Here is a 24,119-nt window from a genome sequence, read left to right as displayed (position 1 = left end):
CACATACTGTATTGCCTGTGTGTATGGGCTTAGGTGCAGGAGCCAAATGAGCCTGACTCCTCTCCCCAATACATTGGTACAGTGCTGGAAAAAATGTGCAATGGTGAGGACGTCAATGGATCCTCACCACTGCAGGGTTAGCCATGGCACAAAGCCTTCGATGGTCCCGCTGAAACATCATTCTATTCCCATACCTACTACAGACCATAGAATAGACTTTGTATTTGTTGTCCTCGCGCATTTCATTACAATGCCTGTGACAGGGGGATATAGCTTAACAACAGTGGCTGCAGAGGCAACAAAAGAACCATACGTTTGGATCAGTTTCACAGGGACTTTGGGGAAAGCACAAATTCAGGTTTTAGTGGCTGAACTCCATCCTTAATGGTCATTCAGCGACATACATTAATTTTTACCAAAACCAGTATAGCAGCCACACAGTCCCACTGAAGCGTGATATAAGTGTTTTGGGGACAGTTAAGACTCCATAAAAAACTCTCTCAGGTTAGTGTCTATTACGCAGACAGCCCATAACACAAGGAGATGCACCCAATTCCCCAGATCCCCTTTATATTTACCATATAGGATTTTTAATTTTTTTGCATTATTAATAGAATCTGGGCCCTCTTTATAAAGGCGCTGAAAGAGCTTTGCCCAGGGCCCACTGTGCTAGGGATCAGCCCCTTACACTTAAATTAAAGCTACTATGTATTTTAAAATGTCATTTCTTCACCAATATCCACTATGGCTGGGGGGAGACTGCAGTCCACTTGCAATGCAGAATCGCTTACAGAGGAATCCACGGAATGCCACAGAAGAGAAGTAGCCGTTACCTACAGCGTGGTGCAGTGTTCCGCAAGGATGAAAGCGAAAGGAAGTTGCGATATCTCCGTAATCAAAATAATTTATTTATACATAGGCCATTAAGAAATCCCCTGGCAGTAGTCGCCCTCATTACTAATCATGAACATCTATGGTCACAAAAGATGGCCGACCTTCTGCGGACATGTACATAGGGAATACAGAATAATCCCATGCATCTTGGACTGTCAGTAACTGGAGCACGTTGTTATGATGTTGTGTCTTAGAAGTAGGTGACAAGTACTACAAGATACCAGATATATCCTTAATCTTATTGTGCAGGGCTTTCTATTTTGTGGGGCAACATTTCAAATAGACAAAATGCCCAATCGATAAATATTTCCTGAGAAACTCAAGATATGTGTTAGCGAGGCTCAATCATCCCAGAAAATTATTTTAGTCTGTTTTAAAGTTAAAAAAAGAAAGAATAAACCAGAGATGTGTGTAGTCTTCATGTATTTATTTACAGTAAGCATCCAGGGCGACGCACCAGCACAAGGTCTCCTTACACCTGAGAAGAGGAAGAACACATCAGAGGTAGAAGTTTCACAGGATACAGTCAGAAAAATGAAAAGTAAAAAATAAAAAAAAAGTTTGCCATTTATAATGAGTGACATGAATGCCTGAGTAATGCTCCCTCCACATTCTTGTCATAGTAAGGGGGGTCTAAGCCAGACATACGCCCTGGCAGATCCAGACGTCCGGGTGGATCACTGGGCATCTGGATCTCTCAACAGGCCGGACATTTGGCTCAAACAGGTTGATGCTGTCAGTCAGCGACTGTGTATAATCATCCAACCATCTAATATATTTGACGTCTGAAAGCTCACAATCAGATTTAGATTGGGACCTGCGGCCTTCTCTTGTCCATATGCTTGGCAATTTAAGTTAATCAGACAGTTAGGCCTAAAATGATCTAATCGATGTATAATTTGCCCGTTAACCTTCATCCCGTTGGATGAAGGGACCCGGAATTAAAAGGAAAACGTATATTAACAAGGAAATCCAGAATAACACAAGACAATACGTAGAAGTATGTGGAATAGCTGCAAACAAAGGGCCTAATTGAGACCTGATTGCAGCAGCAAAATTGTTCTCTAATGTGCCAACCATGGCCCTCATTCCGAGTTGTTCGCTCGCAAGCTGCTTTTAGCAGCATTGCACACGCTAAGCCGCCGCCTACTGGGAGTGTATTTTAGCTTATCAAAATTGCGAACTAAAGATTCTCAAAATTGCGAATAGAAATTTCTTAGCAGTTTCTGAGTAGCTCCAGACTTACTCCTACACTGCGATCAGTTCAGTCAGTTTCGTTCCTGGTTTGACGTCACAAACACACCCAGCGTTCGCCCAGACACTCCCCCGTTTCTCCAGCCACTCCCGCGTTTTTCCCAGAAACGGCAGGGTTTTTTCACACACACCCATAAAACGGCCAGTTTCCGCCCAGAAACACCCACTTCCTGTCAATCACACTACGATCACCAGAACGAAGAAAAAACCTCGTAATGCTGTGAGTAAAATACCAAACTTCTTAGCAAATTTACTTGGCGCAGTAGCAGTGCGAACATTGCACATGCACAATTAGCGGAACATCGCTGCGATGCGAAGAAAATTACCGAGCGAACAACTCGGAATGAGGGCCCATGTGCACTGCAGGTGGGGCAGATATAACATGTGCACGAGAGATAGATTTGGGTGGGAGGTGTTCAAACTAAAATCTAAATTGCAGTATAAAAATGAAGCAGCCAGCATTTACCCTGCACAGAAACAAAATAACTCACCCAAATCTAACTCTTCTCTGCACATGTTACATCTGCCACACCTGCAGTGCACATGGGGGGTAATTCCAAGTTGATCGCAGCAGGATTTTCGTTAGCAAATGGGCAAAACCATGTGCACTGCAGGGGAGGTAGATATAACATGTGCAGAGAGAGTTAGATTTGGATGGGTTATTTTGTTTCTGTGCAGGGTAAATACTGGCTGCTTTATTTTTACACTGCAAATTAGATTGCAGATTGAACACACCCCACCCAAATCTAACTCTCTCTGCACGTTAAATCTGCCTCCCCTGCAGTGCACATGGTTTTGCCCATTTGCTAACAAAAATCCTGCTGCGATCAACTTGGAATTACCCCCATGGTTTGCCCTTTAGAGAACAATTTTGCTGCTGCGATCAGGTCGGAATTAGGCTCAAAATGCCAAGGACCATTATTCCTAAATACATCTCTGCAACACATATATATTACTTATAACTGTATGGAAAACATTACTGGCTGGTTGGATATTATTCAGCGTAAGGACGTTTCTCCCAATATACAAAGCAGCTCCCGCTTACTATGCAGAAGAGGAGGTTTATTCCTCATCTTCCGGGAGAATTCCCAGCTCCTCATCTGTCCATTGTGACGCGTCAGGATAAGGAAAATGACCCTACAAAAATAAAATTTAAAAAATATAGAAAATTATAAACTATCCATGAATGGTAGTCTCAAAGATTTCTGGCATCAAGTTACTAATTGTTACAATCAACCAACTTTTATATATAGGATTAAAGCAGAAAACTGAAAATACGTTCTAAAAGTGGATGGGAACGCCTTTTCCCATGCTCCATTAGGAGACACTGAACCACGGGGATATAGATATATAGATATTGCACGACCTGCATGGGATGCTGCTTCTCTGGAGCTTGCATTTATTAAAGCAGTAGAGGTAAGGCTATAGTACAGTAGAATTCCTTCTTGTTCTACTATGGTAAGGCCACGACAGAATTCCTTCTTCCCAGAAAGGGAGGTTTGCCCTGTCCACGCATTGCCAGTGTGAATCTGACCAATGTATTTTCCAGGGAACCTGCTTCAGAGTCCTGCAACCACTCCAATCTACAATCGGCTCCAAAGGGCTGGCAGTCAGACCTCAGGGCAGCAGTCTCCCTGCTACCAACATTGGATCTCTCCAGACTCCAGTGTTAGGCGTCACCTCTTGGAACTCCAGGAGACACCATGAGAAGGTTCTCCAGGGGTGTTTCTCTACAACTGCCAGCTGGGACTAAAGTGCTGTGGGTAGATGAATGTGCTGTGCCACCGCTGCACCTCCACTGGACCACAGGGGGTGGGGGAACTCTCCACCACCAATCCAGAGCTCTAGACAATATGTTTAAATATCCCCTTCAGTGTATGTGGACGAAAGGTAGATCCGGTCACCCCAACCGCATCCGCCCTATTTATTTAGTAACAGTTACTTATATGCCGCTAGCATATTCTGTTGCACTTTACAATGGAATATGGCTGGATAACATTTTTTTAGACTTATTAATAAACAGTTAGTGCAGTGGCCTGACGAACACATTTTCAGCCAGGAAAATAGTAATTGTTATCTATCACTGGGGAGAAGCACAGAGAAGCTCTGAGATAATAATAATAATTATTATTACATTTTATTTATAAGGCGTCACAAGTGTTTGGCAGCGCCGTACAAAGGACAGTACAGGTAGACAAAACTTAGCATTACAGTAAATAACAAAAATCGAGTACAGGTAACAAAGAGCACCACAATTCTCAATACATAATACAGCTTAGATGTAAGTAGTGAGGGAGTAATCACTGTACTACTTGGGGCTGGCAGCCATAGATAGAGATGAGTCTTTACCAGCAGGAGAGAAAGCGGGTAAAGATGGTCGCTGAGTAGGAGAGGGCTGCGAGTGAAATGTGTCGAGAAGAGGGCTTTGACAACAAGAGGAAAGAGGGCCCTGCTCTGAAGAGCTAACAACCTAGTGGGGAGGGGAGACAGATGGATGACATGAGGTGCAAGCAAGCGGGAGGAATTGTGGCCTACATTAGCTAACCTGGCTGTGGAAAGCCCCATACTGACCAGCCTTAGGCCATACATAAAAACAGTGCCACCTTTGATGTGCTTTTTAAATGCTAAGATAACTGATCCAATGTAAGAAATGATTGGTCTATGCGGAAGCCCTTAACAATTTACATTGCCACTTGCTTTGCAGAGACGTTTTTTTTTTTTTTATTGAATGCTTCTTGATCCAACTAGAGCTCAGGTTCCCAAACAGTCCAGATGGTTAAATCAAATTGACTGAGGTACTAATTAAGTCACTTGTGCTTAAGTATGGAGAGGCTTAAAAATCTGTATTGTAATGGCAGAGTTTGGAAGCCTCTGAACCAAACTATGGGCTCGATTCAATTCAGCGCGGATTAAATAGTGCTGGGAATTAGCTCCTGATGCTACTCAATTCAGCGCGCTGTCATTTCGGTGAAGTCGGTTCTCGCAGACTAAACAGGGTGTTTTGTCACGAGAACCGGCATTCTCCGACTAAATTGCCCGATGCAATGCTGTTTCCGCTGCACTAAGGGCAGAAATCAGCATCACGCCAGCACTTTTGTCGGATTTCTGCTCGCACCCCTCTGGGTGCGAGAAGAAACCCTCTTGTGGGGCGTCACATTGTGCTGAATTGAATAGCACTGGAAGCTAATTTCCGGTGCTATTGAATCCGCGTTGAATTGAATAGAGACCCATAAAAGTAAAGTGCCAGTGGGTATGTAGCCTTAGTAGTGCCTTTATAGAAGCTAGAAAATGTACAAGAATCTGCATTTGTGGAAAGGAAGTGAGTCCCTGGGGACTGATCTCACCAAGACTGCATCTGGGTCATGCCAAAAATGCCACAGGATCCAAAACCACATGAAGCCGCCGAGTAGCTCTGCCTGAAAGCACTGAGACTTAGTCAACTGGACCATCCCTCTGTAACGAGTTTCTATGTGGACTTCGGTTCCAGCACTAGAATGCACACACAAAAAAAGCTATGTATAATAGAAGCTCTGCATTATTATTTTACCCAAAAACAGTGTTGAAAAAATAGGGATTTTTGTTTACTTACCGTAAAATCTCTTTCTCTGATTCCATCTGGGGGACGCTGCGCAGTTACTTGTGGGTTAGAGGTGTGTGGTTGTGGAGTTTGGCACAGAACTATTAAAAACTGACCCCTCCCCCCTCTAACCCCTCCCATCTCCTTCCTGCCCAGCCAGCACCTCAGTTAATGTTTAGCCAAGCCAAAGGAGATAGACCGAAAAAAAATTACTGGTTAAACCAGACAACCATATGGGAGGGATCGCAGCGTCCCCCAGATGGAATCAGAGAAAGAGATTTTACGGTAAGTAAACAAAAATCCCTATTTCTCTTTCATCCATCTGGGGGACGCTGCGCAGTTACTTGTGGGATTTCCCAAAGCAAGCTAATGAGAGGAGGGAGAAGTAGACGGCATAGCCGTCCGTAAAATTTGACGCCCAACAGAGGCAGTTTCCAAATTGAAAATATGAAAAAAACGGTAAACCCTTTTTGAACCGTATGCACAGGCGACCAAGTCGCCGCCCTACATAGCTGCTCAATAGATGCATTCCCGCGAGCAGCCCAAGAAGCTCCAACTCGAATGAGCTGGAATCGATTCAGAAACTGAAATATCAGAAAACTGTTTTTATGGCGAAATCACCCAACGAGCCACTGTGTTCTTGGAAGCCGGCCAATCTCGTTTGGGCGCATCAATTAAAAACTAACAATGCAGCCGTACGACAGACAGGATTTGGACAAGATAAATAAATCCGTAAGGCCCTGAGCATATCTAAGAGAGCCAAATGGGAATCCTCCCCGGAAGGAGAAGGAGTAAACGCTGGAAGGACAATGTCCTAATTTAGATGAAACGCTGACACAACTTTCGTAAGGAAGGAAGGTTTTTGTTCGCAGAATCACCCGGCTATCATGAAACCTCAACAAGGGTGGTCTGCAAGAAAGAGCTGTCCATGCAGACACTCGCCCTGCGGAGGCAATTGTCAATAGGAAGACAACTTTTGAACGTTAGATACCGCAATTTTACAGATTCCAAATAGCTCAAATGGAGAATACTGAAGAGCCCTAAAGACTAAGTTACAGTCCCAAGGAGGAACAAAAGGTGGCTGAATCCGAAGAACTCCCTGAAGGAACGTCTGAACTTCTGGAAAGATAGCCAGTCTCTTTTGAAAGAAAGAACCGATAAGTCAGAAACTTGACCCTTCAGTGAAGAAGTCTCAGACCCTTATTGAGACCCTCCTGAAGGAAGTATAAACCGACGAGGAATACAAAACAAATCCGGTGTTAAACCACGCTTTTCACACCAATCAATGTAAATACGCTATACTCGGTGCTATACTCTAGAAGTAACTTTTTTTTTTTTTTTTTGCCTGAGCCATCGTTTACACAACAAGATGAGAAAAAAACCCTTTTCCCTTAAAAGGTTGGGTTCAAGAACCAAATCGTCAAAGCCAGCCGACCCAACCTGGGTGGTGACCTGGTCCTTGAATCAGAAGATCCGGACACAGAGGGAGTCGGAATGGTTCCTTGACGACCATATTGTGACGCAGAATGTACCACTGTCAGCGTGGCCAAGCTGAGGCTACCCAAATGATTGGGAGACCTTCTTACTGAATGCGTTTAAGCAGACGTGAAATCAGTGGAAATGGTGGAAACACATATCCCAGTTGAAAGTGCCACGGTGCTGTCAGTGCATCGATTAGAATTGCTTGAGGGTCCTGAGTACGCGACCCGTAGAGAGGAAGATTATTATTGAGACGAGACGCCATCAGATCTACATCGGGCAACCCCCACCGGGCTACTAGAGTCAGAAACACCTCCTGGTGAAACTCCCACTCTCCCGGATGCATCGTGTGACGGCTTAAGAAATCCGTTTCCCAGTTCTCGATTTCTGGAATATGAATCGCGAATATGGCCAGGAACCAATGTTCCGCCCATGTGAGAGTCTGAGCGACTTCTTTCATTGCAGATCAGCTTCGAGTACCTCCTTCCTTGTTTATGTAAGCAACTGCTGAGGCGCTGTCGGACTGAATCCGCACTGGATGACCTTGAACCATGGTTTGAATCCGAAGTAGTGCATACCGGATTGTCCGTAACTCCAAGATGCTGATCTGCAACTTTAACTCTTGACTGGTCCAGAGTCCCTGAAAGTGATGAGTCTGAAACACCGCCCCCCAACCTCTGAGGCCGGTGTTTGTGGTGACCATCACCCAAGACCAAATTGTGAACGGAACTACTTTGGTCAAATTGTATCTGTAAAACCCCCAGCGAAGCGACTGACGAGTCTGTACAGACACGCGTACCAACAGTAATTCAAGATGAGGCCCTGTCCGAGTCCAACAGTTGAGAATCTGAGTCTGAAAAGAGTCGAGTCTGAAACGTGGCATATGGAACTGCCTTGAAGGTTGCCACCATCTTGTCTCACTTGCATGCAACGGAGAACTGAAACCACCGGTAAATGTAGCCGTGTTCGAATTCTGGACTGTATGTCCTGAATCTTGTCCTGAGGAAGAACCACTTTTCTGGTTGTTGGTGTCGAATAAAAGTCCCAGAAACATCATCTTCCGGGAAGGAAGCAAAGATGACTTCAGACAATAAATTATTCATCCGAATGACCGCAGAGACTCCATAGCGAGACGCAAGTTCTGATGAAGAATCCACCCTGCCTTGATCAACAGATTACCCAATACAGAATAATGTTGATTCCCTGCCTGAAACTGAAAATGTCAAGGCCGACCGCGAATCTCAGAAGAGATTGATGACCCGTCCAAATAGAAACAAGCAGATAGGCGTCTTACGTCCAATTAGGCCAAATATCCCGTTTCCTTGGCGACAATACCCGAGAGGATGGATTCCATTTTGAACTTTTGGGTTGAAATGAACCCTCCAGTTTGTCCACGAGTAAAATCCCGACCTCACTGCCGAGCGGGACCTAGAAGAATTACTTCATTTCGTAAGCAAAATGGCTGTTGCATGATGAAGAGCTCGACGTCCGAAGGAACCATTTGAAAGAGGTGTGATGAACACCCGATATGGGACTGGGTCCTCGTGATCTAACAAATATTCTCTGGATATGACCTCCGTCACCCACCGATCTGGTCTCGATAGGAACCACCCTTCTTTGAACTGTAGTAACCGAGTCTCAACCGTCACTGACTCCTCCGAGGATCGTGAACCGTCATGCAGTAGGTTTGTTGGCAGGCTTACGTCTACCTCTGAATGCCTCCCTTCGTGGGTATCCCCTGTATATGAAAGTACCAAAACCTTGTAGAATGCGGTTTCGGAGGAGCAACTGGAAGAAAGGGGTTCCTTCTGTAGAATGTGAGATAATCTTCTTTGATTCCGACCTAAAGAGTACTCACCTTCAAAGGGTACCGCCGACAAGGTCTGTTTGGAGTCAAAATCGGCATTCCAAACCAGAGACCAAAGAGACCGTCTTGTTGTCACGGTCAAGGCAGAAATACGGAATTGTAGTGCAGCAGGATCAACCAAGTCCTCACCCACATAAGTAAGAACCTTCTGAAATCTGTTCTGTTAATTGAATGGCTTCCGATGGATCGTCAGACTACCTTCCAGAGATGACCTGTGCTAGTCAGTCATCCGCGGCCTTGAGGACCCAAGCGCCAGCTAAAAGTGGTTGAAGAGAAACACCTGATAAGGAAAACAGATTTAGGCATTGCTTCAATCTGATCTTTCAACGTCACAGACTGTACAGAAGGAATAACCGTAGTTCCTGCTAAATTTGAAATGGGAACGTCTACCTTTTAGCCTGTTTCCCAAAATCTGATATCCTCTCTGTAAAAGGATATAGAAATTTTTTATGCCGTAGGGGCTTGGAAACGAGAATCCGGCTTAAGTCAGGCTCCTTTAAAATATCCCTGTTATTAAGGTGACGGATGGAGTCTATCAGCAATCTAACAGCTGAGCTAGTAGAAAAGTCATCTTCCCAGACCGAAATCTCGCCCCACTCTGGGTCTACTTCCCCTTTTTATAAAAACTACACCTGAACATTGATCTAGGTGCATGCAGACAGCACATGCGCTGTGTCAATCAGAACCCCCCAGAAAGTTATAGCGGCAACGGCTATGGCCGTTTTGTAGCAGAAGAACTGCCGGCAGAGTTTACAAACTTGTTTTGGGATTGAATTAAATCAGCAAAACATCTGCCCATATTTTAAGCCCACACCAGATGTCTCTGGTCCAAGCAGACATAGACTGATCCGCGGAAACTCCCTGTTGGATCACCACAGATGCACCAGAGCATGAAGCACAGAGGGTATCAGCATCCGCTTTACCCTTAGCTAGCCTTGACTCACATTGAAAGCAGAAAAATAATCACCGAGGATGTCTTTCCTCTTTGTAGATCCTTCTGACGTATTGACATAATTAAACTTTATTTTATTTATTTATTTATTTATTTTCTTTAAACAAGTGCACTACAAACGAACTATAAGCTCAGTAGAGTAATTTGTGCAAAAATTAAATCTGTTAACTCTCATTACAAGTGTAGAGTAACACTATGCCCCCAAAGTATACTTGCTGTTAGGTGTGTGCTGCACAGCGCCCCTCGTACTGTCTCCGTAGAAGATGGCGCCCGGTGCTTTGCAGACGCTGGCCGGGAGGGCGCGCAAGGCAGTGCAGGGCGGGAATCCGTCCTTTTGAAGTAAGCGCCGCGTCCCGCTGCTATAGCCGGAAGCCTGCGTCTCCTGCTCACTGCTACATCCAGCGGCTCTGATCGGGCAGTGGCTCCCGCACACCGCTATATACAGCAGCTGTATTCGGGTAGCGGCTTTGTTCGGGTAGCTGCTCCCGCGCACCGCTACATACAGCGGCTCTGTGCGGGCAGCCTCTAGCGATCCCCCGGAGAGTGACTCACCACTCTCTTCCCCTTTCCTTCAGTCAAAACACAGTGGAATATGTTACTGCACTCCAACGCTCACCTCCGGAGAGAGAGCGGAGGGGGAGGAGGGGGGGGGGGGGGGAAGAGGCACACAAATAGGAAGGACATAGTAATAAATATATATTCTATATTATATATTCTATATTTTATAGGGAAGGATAGACCAATACTGTCAGAGACAGATTGTGTCTATCCTGTACCTCCTCACTGCCGACTTCTTAGGAACAGGAATCCAGCCCCAGTGACCGAAGTGTGGTGGCTTCCAGCGGCAGAACAGAGTGGGAATCTCTAGCTAACCCCACTCTAGTAGCACCTGTCACCTGTATACAGGGACTAGGCACTCCAAGTGATAAAATAATAAAATACCTAACTAAAATCTTCAGAGAGAAAAATCTGTGTCTGTACTCCACAGGCACAAAACTAAAACTGAGGTGCTGGCTGGGCAGGAAGGAGATGGGAGGGGTTAGAGGGGGGAGGGGTCAGTTCTTAATAGTTCTGTGCCAAACTCCACAACCTCTAACCCACAAGTAACTGCGCAGCGTCCCCCAGATGGATGAAAGAGAAAAATAAGAATTTACTTACCGATAATTCTATTTCTCGTAGTCCGTAGTGGATGCTGGGGACTCCGTCAGGACCATGGGGAATAGCGGCTCCGCAGGAGACAGGGCACAAAAGTAAAAGCTTTAGGATCAGGTGGTGTGCACTGGCTCCTCCCCCTATGACCCTCCTCCAAGCCTCAGTTAGGATACTGTGCCCGGACGAGCGTACACAATAAGGAAGGATTTTGAATCCCGGGTAAGACTCATACCAGCCACACCAATCACACTGTACAACCTGTGAACTGAACCCAGTTAACAGCATGATAACAGCGGAGCCTCTGAAAAGATGGCTCACAACAATAATAACCCGATTTTTGTAACAATAACTATGTACAAGTATTGCAGACAATCCGCACTTGGGATGGGCGCCCAGCATCCACTACGGACTACGAGAAATAGAATTATCGGTAAGTAAATTCTTATTTTCTCTGACGTCCTAAGTGGATGCTGGGGACTCCGTCAGGACCATGGGGATTATACCAAAGCTCCCAAACGGGCGGGAGAGTGCGGATGACTCTGCAGCACCGAATGAGAGAACTCCAGGTCCTCCTCAGCCAGGGTGTGCCCCTGACCAAGTAGCAGCTCGGCAAAGTTGTAAAGCCGAGACCCCTCGGGCAGCCGCCCAAGATGAGCCCACCTTCCTTGTGGAATGGGCATTTACATATTTTGGCTGTGGCAGGCCTGCCACAGAATGTGCAAGCTGAATTGTACTACACATCCAACTAGCAATCGTCTGCTTAGAAGCAAGAGCACCCAGTTTTTTGGGTGCCTACAGGATAACAGCAAGTCAGTTTTCCTGACTCCAGCCGTCCTGGAACCTATATTTTCAGGGCCCTGACAACATCCAGCAACTTGGAGTCCTCCAAGTCCCTAGTAGCCGCAGGTACCACAATAAGCTGGTGCAGGTGAAACGCTGATACCACCTTAGGGAGAAACTGGGGACGAGTCCGCAGCTCTGCCCTGTCCGAATGGACAATCAGATATGGGCTTTGTGAGACAAAGCCGCCAATTCTGACACTCGCCTGGCCGAGGCCAGGGCCAACAGCATGGTCACTTTCCATGTGAGATATTTCAAATCCACAGATTTGAGCGGTTTAAACCAATGTGATTTGAGGAATCCCAGAACTACGTTGAGATCCCACAGTGCCACTGGAGGCACAAAGGGGGTTGTATATGCAGTACTCCCTTGACAAACTTCTGGACTTCAGGAACTGAAGCCAATCTTTTCTGGAAGAAAACTGACAGGGCCGAAATTTGAACCCTAATGGACCCCAATTTGTGGCCCATAGACACTCCTGTTTGCAGGAAATGCAGGAATCGACCGAGTTGAAATTTCTTCGTGGGGCCTTCCTGGCCTCACACCACGCAACATATTTTCGCCACATGTGGTGATAATGTTGTGCGGTCACCTCCTTCCTGGCTTTGACCAGGGTAGGAATGACCTCTTCCGGAATGCCTTTTTCCCTTAGGATCCGGCGTTCCACCGCCATGCCGTCAAACGCAGCCGCGGTAAGTCTTGGAACAGACATGGTACTTGCTGAAGCAAGTCCCTTCTTAGCGGCAGAGGCCATGAGTCCTCTGTGAGCATTTCTTGAAGTTCCGGGTACCAAGTCCTTCTTGGCCAATCCGGAGCCACGAGTATAGTTCTTACTCCTCTACGTCTTATAATTCTCAGTACCTTGGGTATGAGAAGCAGAGGAGGGAACACATACACCGACTGGTACACCCACGGTGTTACCAGAACGTCCACAGCTATTGCCTGAGGGTCTCTTGACCTGGCGCAATACCTGTCCAGTTTTTTTTTTTTTTTTTCAGGCGGGACGCCATCATTTCCACCTTTGGTCTTTCCCAACGGTTCACAATCATGTGGAAGACTTCCCGATGAAGTCCCCACTCTCCCGGGTGGAGGTCGTGCCTGCTGAGGAAGTCTGTTTCCCAGTTGTCCACTCCCGGAATGAACACTGCTGACAGTGTTATCACATGATTTTCCGCCCAGCGAAGAATCCTTGCAGTTTCTGCCATTGCCCTCCTGCTTCTTGTGCCGCCCTGTCTGTTTACGTGGGCGACTGCCGTGATGTTGTCCCACTGGATCAATACCGGCTGACCTTGAAGCAGAGGTCTTGCTAAGCTTAGAGCATTGTAAATTGCCCTTAGCTCCAGTATATTTATGTGGAGAGAAGTCTCCAGACTATATCACACTCCCTGGAAATTTTTTCCCTGTGTGACTGCTCCCCAGCCTCTCAGGCTGGCATCCGTGGTCACCAGGACCCAGTCCTGAATGCCGAATCTGCGGCCCTTTAATAGATGAGCACTCTGCAGCCACCGCAGAAGAAACACCCTTGTCCTTGGAGACAGGGTTATCCGCTGATGCATCTGAAGATGCGATCCGGACCATTTTTCCAGCAGATCCCACTGAAAAGTTCTTGCGTGAAATCTGCCGAATGGAATCGCTTCGTAAGAAGCCACCATTTTTCCCAGGACCCTTGTGCAATGATGCACTGACACTTTTCCTGGTTTTAGGAGGTTCCTGACTAGCTCGGATAACTCCCTGGCTTTCTTCTCCGGGAGAAACACCCTTTTCTGGACTGTGTCCAGAATCATCCCTAGGAACAGCAGACGTGTCGTCGGAAACAGCTGCGATTTTGGAATATTTAGAATCCACCCGTGCTGTCGTAGAACTACTTGAGATAGTGCTACTCCGACCTCCAACTGTTCTCTGGACCTTGCCCTTATCAGGAGATCGTCCATTTTCTTTGAAGAAGAATCATCATTTCGGTCATTACCTTGGTAAAGACCCGGGGTGCCGTGGACAATCCAAACGGCAGCGTCTGAAACTGATAGTGACAGTTCTGTACCACGAACCTGAGGTACCCTTGGTGAGAAGGGCAAATTGGGACATGGAGGTAAGCATCCCTGATGTCCAGGGACACCATATAGTCCCCTTCTTCCTGGTTCGCTATCACTGCTCTGAGTGACTCCATCTTGATTTGAACCTTTGTATGTAAGTGTTCAAATATTTCAGATTTAGAATAGGTATCACCGAGCCGTCTGGCTTCAGTACCACAATATAGTGTGGAATAATACCCCTTTCCTTGTTGTAGGAGGGGTACTTTGATTATCACCTGCTGGGAATACAGCTTGTGAATTGTTTCCAATACTGCCTCCCTGTCGGAGGGAGACGTTGGTAAAGCAGACTTCAGGAACCTGCGAGGGGGAGACGTCTCGAATTTCCAATCTGTACCCCTGGGATACTACTTGTAGGCTCCAGGGGTCCACTTGCGAGTGAGCCCACTGCGTGCTGAAACTCTTGAGACGACCCCCCACCGCACCTGAGTCCGCTTGTACGGCCCCAGCGTCATGCTGAGGACTTGGTAGAAGCGGTGGAGGGCTTCTGTTCCTGGGAATGGGCTGCCTGCTGCAGTCTTCTTCCCTTTCCTCTATCCCTGGGCAGATATGACTGGCCTTTTGCCCGCTTGCCCTTATGGGGACGAAAGGACTGAGGCTGAAAAGACGGTGTCTTTTTCTGCTGAGATGTGACTTGGGGTAAAAAAAAGTGGATTTTCCAGCTGTTGCCATGGCCACCAGGTCCGATGGACCGACCCCAACTAACTCCTCCCCTTTATACGGCAATACTTCCATGTGCCGTTTGGAATCTGCATCACCTGACCACTGTCGTGTCCATAAACATCTTCTGGCAGATATGGACATCGCACTTACTCTTGATGCCAGAGTGCAAATATCCCTCTGTGCATCTCGCATATATAGAAATGCATCCTTTAAATGCTCTATAGTCAATAAAATACTGTCCCTGTCAAGGGTATCAATATTTTCAGTCAGGGAATCCGACCAAGCCACCCCAGCGCTGCACATCCAGGCTGAGGCGATCGCTGGTCGCAGTATAACACCAATATGTGTGTATATACTTTTTAGGATATTTTCCAGCCTCCTATCAGCTGGCTCCTTGAGGGCGGCCGTATCTGGAGACAGTAACGCCACTTGTGATAAGCGTGTGAGCGCCTTCATTTAATTTATCTGATTCAGGAAAAACTACAGGTAGTTTTTTCACACCCCACATAATACCCTTTTTTGTGGTACTTGTAGTATCAGAAATATGTAACACCTCCTTCATTGCCCTTAACATGTAACGTGTGGTCCTAAAGGAAAATACGTTTGTTTCTTCACCGTCGACACTGGAGTCAGTGTCCGTGTCTGTGTCGACCGACTGAGGTAAATGGGCGTTTTAAAGCCCCTGACGGTGTTTGAGACGCCTGGACAGGTACTAATTTGTTTGCCGGCCGTCTCATGTCGTCAACCGACCTTGCAGCGTGTTGACATTATCACGTAATTCCCTAAATAAGCCATCCATTCCGGTGTCGACTCCCTAGAGAGTGACATCACCATTACAGGCAATTGCTCCGCCTCCTCACCAACATCGTCCTCATACATGTCGACACACACGTACCGACACACAGCACACACACAGGGAATGCTCTGATAGAGGACAGGACCCCACTAGCCCTTTGGGGAGACAGAGGGAGAGTTTGCCAGCACACACCAAAAACGCTATAATTATACAGGGACAACCTTTATATAAGTGTTTTCCCTTATAGCATCTTAATATATAATCATATCGCCAAATAAGTGCCCCCCCTCTCTGTTTTAACCCTGTTTCTGTAGTGCAGTGCAGGGGAGAGCCTGGGAGCCTTCCCTCCAGCAGTTCTGTGAGGGAAAATGGCGCTGTGTGCTGAGGAGAATAGGCCCCGCCCCCTTTTCGGTGGGCTTCTTCTCCCGTTTTTCTGACAACCTGGCAGGGGTTAAATACATCCATATAGCCCCAGAGGCTATATGTGATGTATTTTTAGCCAGTATAGGTACTTTCATTGCTGCCCAGGGCGCCCCCCCCCAGCGCCCTGCACCCTCAGTGACCGTTGGTGTGAAGTGTGCTGAGAGCAATGGCGCACAGCTGCAGTGCTGTGCGCTACCTCATGAAGACTGAGAAGTCTTCAGCCGCCGATTTCTGGACCTCTTCTCTCTTCAGCATCTGCAAGGGGGTCGGCGGCGCGGCTCCGGTGACCCATCCAGGCTGTACCTGTGATCGTCCCTCTGGAGCTAGTGTCCAGTAGCCTAAGAAGCCAATCCATCCTGCACGCAGGTGAGTTCACTTCTTCTCCCCTAAGTCCCTCGTTGCAGTGAGCCTGTTGCCAGCAGGACTCACTGAAAATAAAAAACCTAATAAAACTTTTACTCTAAGCAGCTCTTTAGGAGAGCCACCTAGATTGCACCCTTCTCGGCCGGGCACAAAAACCTAACTGAGGCTTGGAGGAGGGTCATAGGGGGAGGAGCCAGTGCACACCACCTGATCCTAAAGCTTTTACTTTTGTGCCCTGTCTCCTGCGGAGCCGCTATTCCCCATGGTCCTGACGGAGTCCCCAGCATCCACTTAGGACGTCAGAGAAATAAGATTTTAAACCTACCGGTAAATCTTTTTCTCGTAGTCTGTAGAGGATGCTGGGGACTCCGTAAGGACCATGGGGATAGACGGGCTCCGCAGGAGACATGGGCACTTTAAGAAAGAATTTAGATCCTGGGTGTGTACTGGCTCCCCCCTCTATGCCCCTCCTCCAGACCTCAGTTAGAGAAACTGTGCCCAGAGGAGACTGACAGTACGAGGAAAGGATTTTTGTTACGGAATACGAGAAAAAGATTTACCGGTAGGTTTAAAATCTTATTTTCTCTTACGTCCTAGAGGATGCTGGGGACTCCGTAAGGACCATGGGGATTATACCAAAGCTCCCAAACAGGCGGGAGAGTGCGGATGACTCTGCAGCACCGAATGAGCAAACAGGAGGTACCCCTCAGCCAGGGTATCAAACCTATAGAACTTTGCAAAGGTGTTTGAACCCGACCAAGTAGCAGCTCGGCACAGCTGTAGTGCCGAGACCCCTCCAGCAGCCGCCCAAGAAGAGCCCACTTTCCTAGTGGAATGGGCCTTGACTGATTTAGGCAACGGCAAACCAGCCGTAGAATGAGCCTGCTGAATCGTGCTACAGATCCAGCGAGCAATAGTCTGCTTTGAAGCAGGGGCACCAATCTTGTTGGTCGCATACAGGATAAACAGTGCATCTGTTTTTCTGACTCTAGCCGTTCTGGCTACGTAAATTTTCAAAGCCCTGACCACATCAAGTGACTCTGAATCCTCCAAGTCACGCGTAGCCACAGGCACCCCAATAGGTTGGTTTATATGAAAGGATGAAACCACTTTTGGCAGGAATTGAGGACGGGTCCGCAATTCCGCTCTATCCATATGGAAAATCAGATAGGGGCTTTTATGTGACAAAGCCGCTAATTCCGACACTCGCCTAGCCGAAGCCAAGGCTAATAACATGACCACCTTCCAAGTGAGATATTTCAACTCCACCGTTTTAAGTGGTACAAACCAGTGCGACTTAAGGAACTTAACACCACGTTAAGGTCCCAAGGCTCCACCGGAGGTACAAAAGGAGGCTGAATATGCAGCACTCCCTTCACAAAAGTCTGAACTTCTGGGAGAGAAGCCAATTCTTTTTGAAAGAAAATGGATAGGGCCGAAATCTGAACCTTAGTGGAGCCTAATTTTAGGCCCAAATTCACTCCAGTTTGTAGGAAGTGAAGGAAACGGCCCATTATGGAATTCTTCCGTAGGAGCATTCTTGGCCTCATACCAAGAAACATATTTTCGCCATATACGGTGATAATGTTTAGATGTCACGTCTTTCCTAGCCTTTATCAGCGTAGGAATGACCTCATCCGGAATGCCTTTTTTGTTTTCGCTAGGATCCGGTGTTCAACCGCCATGCCGTCAAACGCAGCCGCGGTAAGTCTTGGAACAGACATGGGCCCTGCTGCAAGAGGTCCTGCCTTAGAGGAAGAGGCCATGGATCTTCTGTAAGCATTTCCTGCAGATACGGATACCAGGTCCTTTGTGGCCAATCTGGAACAATGAGGATTGTTCTCACTCCTCTTTTTCTTATTATTCTCAACCCTAGACTGACTGGAAACCCCCACAGTGTCACTAGGGCGTCTACCGCTACTGCCTGAGTGTCTCTTGACCTGGCGCAATAACTCTGCAGCTTTTTGTTGAGGCGGGACGCCATCATGTCTATCTGTGGCAGTCCCCACCGAATTGCAATCTGTGCGAAGACTTCTTGATGAAGTCCCCACTCTCCAGGACGTATGTCGTGTCTGCTGAGGAAGTCTGCCTCCCAGTTGTCCACTCCCGGAATGAACACTGCTGACAGTGCGCTTACATGATTCTCCGCCCAGCGAAGAACTCTGGTGGCTTCAGCCATCGCCACTCTGCTCCTTGTGCCGCCTTGGCGGTTTAAATAAGCTACTGCGGCGGCGTTGTCTGACTGGATCAGAACCGGTTGGTCGCGAAGTAAGGTCTCTGCTTGACGTAGGGCGTTGTATATGGCCCTTAGTTCCAAGATGTTGATGTGAAGACAAGCCTCTTGACTTGACCAAAGACCTTGGAAATTTCTTCCCTGTGTGACTGCTCCCCAACCTCGGAGGCTCGCGTCCGTGGTCACCAGGATCCAGTCCTGAATGCCGAACCTGCGGCACTATAGAAGTTGAGCACTCTGCAGCCACCACAGGAGAGATACCCTGGCCCTGGGGGATAGGGCGATCAACTGATGAATCTGTAAATGTGACCCGGACCACTTGTCCAGTAGGTCCCATTTGAAAGTCCTCGCATGGAACCTGCCGAAGGGAATGTTTTTCCCAGGACTCGAGTGCAGTGATGCACTGACACCTGTCTTGGTTTCAATAGGTTCCTGACTAGAGTCATGAGTTCCTGGGCCTTCTCTATCTGAAGGTAAACCCATATCTGGTCCGTATCCAGAATCATACCCAAGAAGGGCAGACGAGTCATAGGAACCAACTGTGACTTCGGGATATTGAGAATCCAGCCGTGTTGCTGTAACACCTTCAGCGAAAGTGACACGCTGTTCAACAACTGCTCTTTTGATCTCGCCCTTATTAGGAGATCGTCCAAGTATGGGATAACTGTGACTCCTTGCTTGCGTAGGAGCACCATCGTTTCTGCCAATTACCCTGAAATTGGTAATGACAATACTGTACCGCAATTGTCAGGTACGCCTGATGGGGTGGATAAATGGGAACATGAAGGTATGCAGCCTTTATGTCTAGATAAACCATCAAATCCCCCCCTTCCAGGCTGGCGATGATCGCTCTGAGCGATTCCACTTTACATTTTGAACCTTTTCCAGTATAGGTTCAGAGATTTTAATTTTAAAATAGGTCTTACCGAACCGTACGGCTTCGGGACTACAGCCAAGGTTGAGTCATATCCCCTTCCTTGTTGCAGGAGGGGAACCTTGAGCACCACCTGTTGGAGATACAATGTGTGAATTGTATTTAATATTATCTCCCTTTCTGGGGGAGAAGCCGGTAGGTCCGATAAGGAAAAACCGGCAAGGAGGCACCTTTCGAATTCCAGCTTGTAACCCTGAGAAACAATTTTTATTGCCCCGGGATCCACCTGTGAGTGAACTCAGATGTGGCTGAAGAGTCGAAGACGTGCTCCCACTGGGCCGGACTCCCTTAGCGTAGCTCCAGCGTCATGCGGTGGATGTAGTAAAGGCCGGGGGGGGACTCCTGTTCCTGGGAACTAGCTGTGCCCTGGGCCCTTACCTCTGGTAAGAAAGGACGCTCCTCGTACTTTGTTATTCTGCGACAGAAAGGACTGCATTTGATAATGTCGTGCTTTCTTAGGCTGTGAGGGAATATAAGGCAAAAGATCAGAATTACCAGCTATAGCTGTGGAGACCAGGTCCGAGAGCCCCTCTCCACACAATTCCTCAGCCTTGTAAGGTAAACCCTCCATATGCCTCTTTTAGTCGGCATCACATGTCCATTGCATGTTCCACAGGACACGTCTAGCAGAAATCGACATAGCGTTGACTTTAGAACCCAGTAGACTAATGTCTCTTTGGGCATGTCTTTATTTATTTATTTATATAAAGACCTGAGGAAAATGACACAATAAACGTCATTGAAACGTTGTTCACCACTACCTGCCTATTACGAGTTCTTATTGATTCAGACACCAGGAGTGCCGCGTCTATTGCCTGTATGTTTCATTCATCACGAGGGCACCCGGTGCAGTACCGTATTTTAAAGGAGAGCCGGATCACATGGACAGTGTATGTATATATATATATATATATTATATATATCTCTCTCTCTATCTATATAAGACAGCATATTATATATATATATATATATATATATATATATATATATATATATATATATATATATATATATATATATATATATATATATATATATATATATACATACACATACACACACACACACACACACACAATAGGGTCAATAACATGGTATCCTTATCTAGGGTTTCAATCTCCGCTGATAAGGTATCTGTCCACGCTGCTACAGCGCTATAAACCCATGCCGACACAATCGCCGGTCTGAGTAGTGTACCAGAATGTGTGTAAATGGACTTCAAAGTACTTTTACTGCATGCTATCTGCAGGATCCCTGAGGATAGCTGTTAAGTCAGCGCTACCTTTTGGGTAAACGTGTCAACGCCTTGTCCACCCTAGGGGAAGATTCCCATCGTATCCTGGCCCTAGTAGGGAAAGGATACTCCCTGAGAATTCTTTTTGGGAATCTGCAGTCTCTTGTCTGGAGATTCACGCTCTTTTTCTTCATGAGAGGAGGGAAATTTACCTCAGCTTTCTTCCCCTTAAACATGTGTACCCTCTTGACAGGGACAGATGAGTCATCAGTGATATGCAAAACACCTTTTATTACAATAATCATATATTGAATACTTTTCTGCCAGTATTGGCTGTACTTTGCATTATCGTAGTCGACACTGGAGTCAGACTCCGTGTTGATATCAGTGTCTATTATTTTGGATAGTGAGCGTTGTGAGACTCTGAAGGTCTCTGCGACATAGGGACAGACATGGGTAGATTCACTGTCTGTTCTCTAATCTTTTGTGCAATAAATTTACCTTAGCATTTAATTTCACATATCCAATCAGGTGTCGGCGTTGTCGACGGAGACACACACATTTGCTCCATCTCCTCCTTAAGAGAGCCTTTTACTTCAGACATGTCGACACACACATACCGACACACCACACACTCAGGGAATGCTCTTCTGAAGACAGTTCCCCCACAAGGCCCTTTGGAGAGACAGAGAGAGAGAGAGTATGCCAGCACACACCCCTGCGCTATACGACCCAGGAAAAAACACAGCAATTTAATGTTTACCCAGTAGCATTGTTATGTGCCCCCCCCCCCCCCCTCTTCTTTAAAACCCTCTCTTCCACCGTGGTATAAGCAGGGGAGAGTCCGGGGAGCTTCCTCTCAGCGGTGCTGTGGAGAAAAACATGGCGCTGGTGAGTGCTTTGGTAGAAGCCCCCTCGGCGGCGGGCTTCAGTCCCGCTAAAAGTGTAAAATTGGCGGGGGCTCATGCATATATACAGTGTCCAGCTGTATATATGCTGTCTTTTGCCAAATAAGAGGTTTATATTGCTGCCCAGGGCGCCCCCCCCCTGCGCCCTGCACCCTTACAGTGACCGGAGTATGTGAGGTGTATGGGAGCAATGGCGCACAGCTGCAGTGCTGTGCGTTACCTCAATGAAGATCATGAAGTCTTCTGCTGCCTCTGAAGTCTTCTTTCTTCTCATACTCACCCGGCTTCTATCTTCCGGCTCTGCGAGAGGGACGGCGGCGCGGCTCTGGGACGGACGGCTAGGGTGAGATCCTGCGTACCAAACCCTCTGGACCTAATGGTGTCCAGTAGCCTAAGAAGCAGGACCTTGCAACTCACAGGAGTAGGGCTGCTTCTCTCCCCTCAGTCCCTCGATGCAGGGAGTCTGGTGCCAGCAGTGCTCCCTGAAAATAAAAAAACCTAACAAAATACTTTCTGTCAGAAAGCTCAGGAGAGCTCCTGAAAAGCACCCAGTCTCCACTGGGCACAGTAGTAAACTGAGGTCTGGAGGAGGGGCATAGAGGGAGGAGCCAGTGCACACCCAGATCTAAAGTCTTTCTTAAAGTGTCCATGTCTCCTGCGGAGCCCGTCTATCCCCATGGTCCTTTCGGAGTCCCCAGCATCCTCTAGGACGTAAGAGAAACAGAGTTAGTAGAAATAACTTCAAAACACAATATGCATAATACAATACAGTTACTAGGTGCTAAATTATCCTCCGTTATGTCATTTAACATTAGCAGTGAGCAAATATTACGGACATTTTTATATCTGCCTTTTATTTTTCTAAAGCACCGATATATTACGTTCTACTGTAATCTGCATCAGTCATGATACAAAAGTCCTCTATTGATATGTACACCCCAAATTTACTCTTTTCTCTTGAAAAGCACCTCCCAACGTCCCTGTTTACCTTGGCGGGCACCTCCTAAACCAATCTAATGACAGGTCCCCAACCACCCCTCTCATAACTGATCCCTCAACACCCCCCATGACAGGTAGCCCCCCATCACCACCGCCCCCTTTGACAGGATGAACCTCACACCTAATGACAGGCAGCTCCCCAAACACCCCCTAATGACAGGCAACCCCCAAACCACCTACCCCCCCTATATCAATGACAGGCAGCCCCCCATCCACCTCCCTATTGACAGGCAACCCCCCTAACACTAAACACCTGGCCCACACACACACACAGTAGCACTCCAGCCACCCCCCCCCCCCCCGCCGCGCAGCCAACCAGCCACCCCCCCTAATGACAAGCAGCTCCCTTCCACCCACCAATGACAGGCAGCCCCCAAACAGTCCCCCCTTCCCCTGACAGGCTGCCCCCCCCCCCCCCCAAACCACACACACACCCTAATGACAGGTAGCGCTCCAAAACCACCCCCCAATGAAAGGCAGCCCCCCAACCACCCACCCCCTAATGACAAGCTGCCCCCCAACCAACCACCCACCCTCTATTGACAGGCAGCGCCCAAACACTCCACCCACCCCCTGACAGGCAGCCCCCCAACCACCTATCTATCCCCTGACAGGCAGCCCCCCCAACCACACACCCCCTAATGACAGGCAGCCCCCCAACCACACACCCCCTAATGACAGGGAGCCCCCCAACCACACACCCCCTAATGACAGGCAGCCCCCCCAACCACCTACCCCCTAATGACAAACAGCCCCCTAATGACAGGCAGCCCCCCAACCACACACCCTCTAATGACAGGCAGCCCCCCAACCACCCCACCCCCCCCCTAATGACAGGCAGCCCCCCAACCACCTACCCCCTAATGACAGGCAGCCCCCCAACCACACACCCCCTAATGACAAGCATCCCCCCTAATGACAGGCATCCCCCCAACCACCTACCCCCTAATGACGGGCAGTCCCCCAACCACCTACCCCCTAATGACGGGCAGCCCCCCAAACCACCTGTCCCTGTCAAAAGTCCAGCTCCTTACAATACATCACACTACAGTTTCTCGGTATCACCCTCTTACTTGCGGACCCCCGCCTTGCTCCGCACTACTCCCGCAAAGAGGCGACTCCCAGCCCTCAGAGCACCTCCGAGCCGTCCCAGCGCCGCCATGACACCGGAGCAATGTCACCTCCCGGCGCTGTTCCCGTCGTACTAACCGGCTATCGCGATACTTCCAGGTGGGAGGACGAGCCCACTCGCATATGGGGGTGCACTACATCAAACCCACATAGGATAAATGTTATATATTATCAACACATTTTACCACTACCACTAATTCAGCTGGTATATAGCGTTATTTAACTTAATTAATCCTTGTACCTATTGTTTGGTTACTATTTTAATAATAGAAAGCTTCCAATACAAAAATAAATTATAATGACTGAAAATGTCTACTCTAGTCATTTACTTAG

The 24,119-nt window shown here is 47.6% G+C and overlaps 1 protein-coding gene across 1 annotated transcript; it reads right to left on the bottom strand.

Annotated features, from left to right (window-relative positions):
* Positions 1-1,306: 1,306 nt before the first annotated feature.
* NDUFB2 (NADH:ubiquinone oxidoreductase subunit B2) lies at positions 1,307-23,873 on the bottom strand. Its single transcript, XM_063928958.1, has 4 exons — positions 23,729-23,873; positions 5,493-5,637; positions 3,194-3,285; positions 1,307-1,372 (listed from the first exon to the last, which is right to left on the bottom strand). The coding sequence occupies exons 1-3, from the start codon at positions 23,815-23,817 to the stop codon at positions 3,211-3,213; spliced, it is 309 nt and encodes a 102-aa protein (XP_063785028.1). The 5' UTR covers positions 23,818-23,873; the 3' UTR covers positions 1,307-1,372; positions 3,194-3,210.
* Positions 23,874-24,119: the final 246 nt, after the last annotated feature.

The sequence above is a fragment of the Pseudophryne corroboree genome, chromosome 6, assembly GCF_028390025.1.
Source record: "Pseudophryne corroboree isolate aPseCor3 chromosome 6, aPseCor3.hap2, whole genome shotgun sequence".
Lineage (NCBI taxonomy): Eukaryota > Metazoa > Chordata > Amphibia > Anura > Myobatrachidae > Pseudophryne > Pseudophryne corroboree.
This window is presented reverse-complemented; position numbering and strand designations above follow the sequence as displayed.

Excerpts from the sequence above, each read along its gene's own strand:
- NDUFB2 (XM_063928958.1), bottom strand. The coding sequence starts at position 23,817 with ATGGCGGCGCTGGGACGGCTCGGAGGTGCTCTGAGGGCTGGGAGTCGC. Across the intron at positions 5,638-23,728 it reads AGCAAGGCGGGGGTCCGCAA|TGCTGGAACCGAAGTCCACA; the intron begins GTAAGAGGGTGA and ends TGTGCATTCTAG. Across the intron at positions 3,286-5,492 it reads ATGACCCAGATGCAGTCTTG|GGTCATTTTCCTTATCCTGA; the intron begins GTGAGATCAGTC and ends TTATTTTTGTAG.